The following is a 6078-nucleotide window of genomic DNA, read 5'->3' as shown; positions in this document are numbered from 1 at the left end:
GTTACGTTTAGCTTTGTCTTGCTTCACTCAAGCTGGTCCTTTGCTCCTATGCCTGTCATTTGTTGCCCTCTCTTTTTTCATTCATCCTTAGCCTTAATTGAATCCATGGCACATCACCTAGAGTTTCAAGTGTGTCTGTTTGCACATTTGCGTTCATGTAGATGCATATGCATGTGTGTGTTTGTGTGAGTGCATGTGTACATGTGTGCCTATGTGCACGCACGTGCATGATCACGTGCACATGCATGCATGTGTGGTAATGATCTAAGTTATTACATACTAATATATTTGTGTGCACATGCATGCATGTGTCTTAATAAACCTATAGTTATCACACACTAGGATAATTGTGTGCATGCATGTGTGGGTGTGCTAGCGCATGTGTGCACGCATCATGTGTGGTAATGAACCTAAAGTTATTACCCAATTGGGTCTCTGAAGTAACAAGGCTATGGTACACCATAAGCACGGCACATTAGGTTTACGTTGCCATTGATTACAAATGGAGAAGTCGATGGCAAGTCATGCATAAAGTGATTGGGCAAAAGCACTATTAACTTTTATATTGTGAATGCATCTTACAATGTTTCTTTGCTCATCAAGTGGTCAAGTGGGACATGGTTGAGGAAGTCAAGAATACTTTCAGTTTGATATGGCTCTTTGCAATGTCTCTTTCATTATGTCAATTATTTTGATTTTTCTTTTAGTTAGTTAGGACAATTGAGATAGGTGAGGTGGAAAGAGCATTAGGAGGTGCAGAGATATGAGTGTCACATTTCTTGATGAGGGCATTCAACCAAATGAGCATGCAATTCGGTAGGGTAGGTATAAAGGATGTATCTAGAAGCTACTAGTGTCATTTTATGAGAATGTGTCTTACTTAAGCCAACAAGCATCCACAAATAAACCAAGAGGAGGTGCAAACACCATTTAAAGTAGGAGGCCAAATTATTGGATCCAACAATGTTAAGATGGCGAAAAATTTTGTATCTGGTCCAATTTGGCTTGACCAGCCACTTAGTAATATACAAAAACCTTTTTTGTTCCAAAAAAGAAAAGAAAAAAGATGGCAACCTTGATTTAGGCAATTTAGATGTTAGAGTATTTAGCGATCATAGGATGCTTCAATGGGTGTGGAGGAAAGTTGGTGAGGATTCCAATGTCCTTGGACGCATCTAGTGTCTTGTGAAGGGTGAATAGACTAGCAACTTAAAAAATCACCTCGTCTTCATTACAAAAATACTTAGTTAGGTGATCTTATTTGTTGTTTGCACTTGCACCTCATAAAAAATTTTTAAGAGATTGATAATCTTCGTTCAAGATCTTTTAATGATATATTGTATGAATCATATCTTTATTTGGGATCTTTTGAAGGTAACATACAAACGTTGAGATGTGATCCATACATGGGCTAAAAACTAATGCATCTCTAAAGTTATGTGTTTGCTAAGTAAGGGTTTAAATAAAGGGCTATGGCTTGTTGATGATTCTGCTATGGGAGGTCCTAGCTTGAGTTTTTCTTGGGTGCTAGAATAATAATGAGGTGGATAGTCCAAATATGTATTGCCTTCTCTTACGAATATATTACTTGTCATATCATCGCAATATATTTCAAAAAACAAGTGAACTTGATGGTGGTGGGGTTGCTCTATAGACTCCGGTCTAGTGGGGAGGTTGGCGCGACGAGTGATGGGCTCCAACCCCTTAGGAGAGTGTGCACATACAAGTGATCGATGGAAACAAAGATGGAACTCCAAAGCCACGATGGTGGGTTGGGCACCACCACATTCCAAACCATGGTGACGTCAACCAAGGAGAATGCTTAAAGTCAAGTCAAGGTAGGCAATAACCGGGAGCCGCCGGTGAAGGGCTGGCGTGCACGGGAAGGCAGGGCGACGTGTTGGGGTGACAACTGGGGATGCAACCGGGGGAGCCAGTTGCCGGTAACTGGGAGAAAGAAAAGAAAATATCATTAATCAATAATAATAATAATTATATTAATAATAGGGTCGTCTTCCTGAGCACGTTGCTGCATTTGGGGAGCCCTGCGCAAAACAGAGCAGGTCCGCCATAGCCAGGACCAGGACCTTGCCAGAGCTCGCTTTGCTCATAGATTCCGTGGCTATTTCGCCATTTTCGCAGCAACCCATTTCCCCAACCCAAGCCATTTCTCAAGGCGCTTGCTTCTTCGTCGCCGACATTCCCCAGAGCAGGGACCCAATGAGGGCCGCGCCCGCCATAGCCCGCCGTCTCGAAGCCTGGCCAGTGGCAGCCTCTAGTAGCTCATATTCCATATCTCAGAGGCAGCCGCAAAATCGTATTTTTAGGTGAAGATTCAAGAACCCCCTTCTTACAAGGGGCCAATTCAACGAGGGCATCGCCGTAGCCATAGCCAATGAGCCATAGACCTAGTTTAGCCTTACTCCAAAAGCTTGCCTTTTCTCAAGAGTGAAGACCCTTTCTCCTACGCGTTCGTTTGATTTCCGTGTCTGTGCCCATTACATTACAACCTGGAAGCCTCTTCCTTCCTGCAGATCCATCCTTGACTCCCATTCTATCCTTCTCTTCATCTCAATCCCATTGCAGATCCATATCCTTCTCTTCATCTGCATCCCATTCTGCTCTTGCTTGATGCTCTCATGCATCTGCTCAGCTCTGCCATCCTTCTCTTCATCTGAACTCTAGGCCTTGCAAGCTTTTTGCTTCCCCCCTCAATGGCTCGGCTCTGCTCTGCTCTGCCTCCCTCGTCTTCCTCCTCTCCAGGACACAAAGACTCTTCTAGTGCTTCCTAGTCTCATCTTTTATCTTAGACAACACCTCCCCCTCATACGTGGAAGACGCACAGTTCAACCCTCCCCCCCTCCCCCCCTCGTCTCCTTCCTCGTCCCTTCCTCTAGAATACTTGCACTTCCCCCAAAGAGCCGCCATGAGCAGTTCTTCCCTTTTTGCCTCCCTGGGGGCTGCCCTTCAGAACATGTCCTCCCCCAGATTTTCTTTCCGTGTCCCCAGCCTGACGGCCAAAAGTAACCCAGGTCTCAATGCCTTCGAATCCGAACTGGCTGCCCAGCTTGAGGAATTGAAGTCAACAGATGATGCTGGATATTTTGGCATGCCATGGCTTTGCCAGGCGATGGGTGCAGTGCTCTGCACGCATGCAACCGTGGAGGCTTTCGTCCCAGATCTCCAACAGGCTCTAGCCGATGGCGAGACCAAATGGCTCGATGAGTATTTGGATGACAGCGTAAAGCTTTTGGACATCTGTAACGCATTGAGAGACGCTATCGTCGACATACAGAACTACCATATTTTCGTAGAGCTGGCCCTGCACACTCTAGAGAAGGGTAAGATCGGAGAGTGGCAGCTTAGGCGGGCCAAGAACGCTCTCACCAAATGTACCGAGGCCCTCAAGAGGAGGGATGACGATGTGAACCAGCTAGGCCAGCGCCGATCCAAGCTGGAAAACTGCAGCTCCATGTTAAGACGGATGGGGGAGAAGCTGAATCTGGAGGACTCATCGAAAGGCAATTTCTTCATGGCGATCTATGCCGCACAAGTGACTACCATTTTCATCTGCGGGATCTTAACAGCGGCCCTCTCTTTCAAGCCAAGGCGCCCTCTGTCGACAATTTCGGTGGCTGGTCAGTCTGCCTGGTCCTTCGCGCTCAGCAGCTTGCAGCAGAGAGTGAAGGAGCAGGTAGAGAAGAAGAAGATGAAGGGAGCTTCTGCTGTATTGGAAGAACTTGATAAGACAGACGTCGCCGTTCGTAGTCTGCAGGAGCGGGTACACAAGATGCTCAGTGCTCAGGTGTTCCCTCTGAGTGCAGAGCAGGCTGGAGAGCTGAGGCAGCTTCTTGGGTCGCTACGAGATTGTTCAGCGGAGCTCAGCCAACGTTTACCTTCTTTGGAGCTCCATGTTGGGGAGGTATTTAAGGTTCTCATCTCAAGTAGGATGGCTCTGCTTGACATCTACAGCCATGTCTGATGAGCACGCCTTGTGCAAAACGAGGATGGATTATTTGGATGTCGTAATTCTGAAGTTACGATCGCACTGCAACATCACCTTGGAATCCTTTGGTGGCAGCTGTCAGGGCCTTTCCATGAGCACCGTTGATTGTGTGTGTTCTTATGAACACGACATTTGGCTTTTGCCACTGCCTCTTCCGCTTGCCACTTGGATTACTCTTGGCTTGTAAGTAATAGTTGGCAAATGCATTTTGCTCTAGTGATCCTCTGATACTCATTTACCGCAGCCGCTTGATAGCTGCAAGTAAAGGGCGAAGAAAACTGCATTGTGGGACGAGAATCCTTGAGGATAACGTTGCTTGTATACATTGTAAAATTTCCCATCCTACTTAGCGGACAATGAGTCTGTAATATACGAGGCCTTAAAAGTAAATTAATGTTTTGGAGCACTCAGCTGTGCAGATTCTAACGCTTGTGTTTTAAAATATTTTATGGGGCAGTTATGTTTATCAGTCGTTTTTTCTCCTCTCGGTCTATGATAGCCATAAGGTGGACAACATGTTTGGAATCAGGAGTACAGATATCGAGCAGAATTGTTTAATCTCGTCTTTTTAAGTATTTTGGAGCCGGCAAGCCTGTGGAATCTGGATTCTACTGTAGCGTTATCTAAAACAGGCTTAAGGTCTGCAGGTCATTTGACCTGGAATTTCACTTTGTTCATTAGTGGGGTTTTCACTGCCTTGGTTAATATCAATCGGTTCACATTTCAAGAGCGGTTGTCTTCAAACTCGGGAACAGTAGAATTCCAGAATCGGGAGAGTTGAAAAGTAGTGCCACTATGGAGACTTATGAAACATTTTTTAAAACAGGAGAAGTGCAGACACGATGTCAATTTGACGAAGTGGCAGCCGCAGGGGAAGAAATAAATTTATGCTATATGTAGAAGCGTAGTGACTCTGCCAGCAGCAAACAAGAAAACAAGTTGCGAAGGGAAAGGTGGAACTCCCATGTGGGCAAACGTGCGAGGAAGTGGAAGATGGGTCGTGAAGTAGAAAGTGAAGCCACTTGCGAGCTGAACAAAGAGAATTAAATCCCCAGTACAGATATCAAGAGCAGAATTGTTTTATCTCGTCTTTTAAAGAAATTTTGGAGCAGGCAAGCCCGGATTCTAGACCTTAAGCCTATTTTAGATAACGCTACAGTGCAGGTCATTCGACCTGGAATTTCATTTTGTGCATTAGTGGGTTTTCACTGCCTTGGTGAATATCAATCCGTTCACATTTCAAGAGCGGTTGTCTTCAAACTAGGGAACAGTAAAGTTCCAGACTCAGGAGAAGTCCAGACACAATGTCAATTTGACGAAGTGGCAGCAGCAGGGCAAGAAACTCTGCCAGCAGCAAACAAGAAAAAGGAACAGCTGAACTCTTACCATGTGGGCAACGTGCGGGGAAAAGAAGGCAAACGTGAAGTAGAAAATGAAACCACTTGCGAGCTGAACAAAGAGTATAAAATCCCAATTGAAAGCGTGATGATTCAAAATGGCACGGCCTTTTAGGTGAGGGAAAGTTGGCACGAGGGAATGCTTAAAACGAGTCTGGTGCTGTTTCTTGTGCTGGATCGGCTTCTGGGCAATGAGTGAATGCCTTTTCATGTGAGGAAAGAGTTATCTTTCATGTGACAGTCTTCCCTGTAAAGCCAAATTCGAGTATTCAACCTTTCTCATGTCACATGAAGTCTCCACCCAAAGGTTTTTAAAGGGTTTAATAGTAGATCACATGAAGTCTCTGTTTTAGCTTTAATCATCAACAGGTTGCTCTCGGACAGTACTTTCTCACTTTTTTTTTACCGGTAAATTATATAGTAGTAGATGACATGAAGTCTCCGTTTTAGCTTTAATCATCAACAGGTTACTCTCGGACAGTACTTTCTCTCACTTTTTTTTTGCGGTAAAAAAGATCGGCCTCCTGCAAGAACTCAAGTGCTCATCATAGCTGACAATTGCTGAAATATCTCATACGTCCTAATAACATTTCTTATTGCGCTTTCGTGTCACACACTCATTGTTCTTGCAAACCTGTGTGCTCGTACCCTCCGGCTGGAGCTATCTTGACCTTA

General features: G+C 45.0%; 1 protein-coding gene across 1 annotated transcript; it reads left to right on the top strand.

Moving 5' to 3' along the window:
* The first annotated feature begins 2044 nt into the window (after positions 1 to 2044).
* On the top strand, positions 2045 to 4408 carry LOC147881374 (protein BPS1, chloroplastic-like). Its single transcript, XM_087370036.1, has one exon. It carries the CDS (start codon positions 2927 to 2929, stop codon positions 3980 to 3982), a length of 1056 nt encoding a protein of 351 aa, XP_087226162.1. The 5' UTR covers positions 2045 to 2926; the 3' UTR covers positions 3983 to 4408.
* The last annotated feature ends 1670 nt before the right edge of the window (positions 4409 to 6078 follow it).

This window comes from Dipteris shenzhenensis, chromosome 31, assembly GCF_047967505.1.
Source record: "Dipteris shenzhenensis isolate YYH24624 ecotype China chromosome 31, Dip_SZ_1.0, whole genome shotgun sequence".
In the NCBI taxonomy this organism is placed as follows: domain Eukaryota; kingdom Viridiplantae; phylum Streptophyta; class Polypodiopsida; order Gleicheniales; family Dipteridaceae; genus Dipteris; species Dipteris shenzhenensis.
The sequence above is the reverse complement of the archived record's forward strand: the minus strand, read 5'-3'. Positions and strand labels throughout refer to the sequence as shown.

Coding starts and splice junctions, on each gene's coding strand:
- LOC147881374 (XM_087370036.1), top strand. CDS start 2,927: ATGAGCAGTTCTTCCCTTTTTGCCTCCCTGGGGGCTGCCCTTCAGAAC.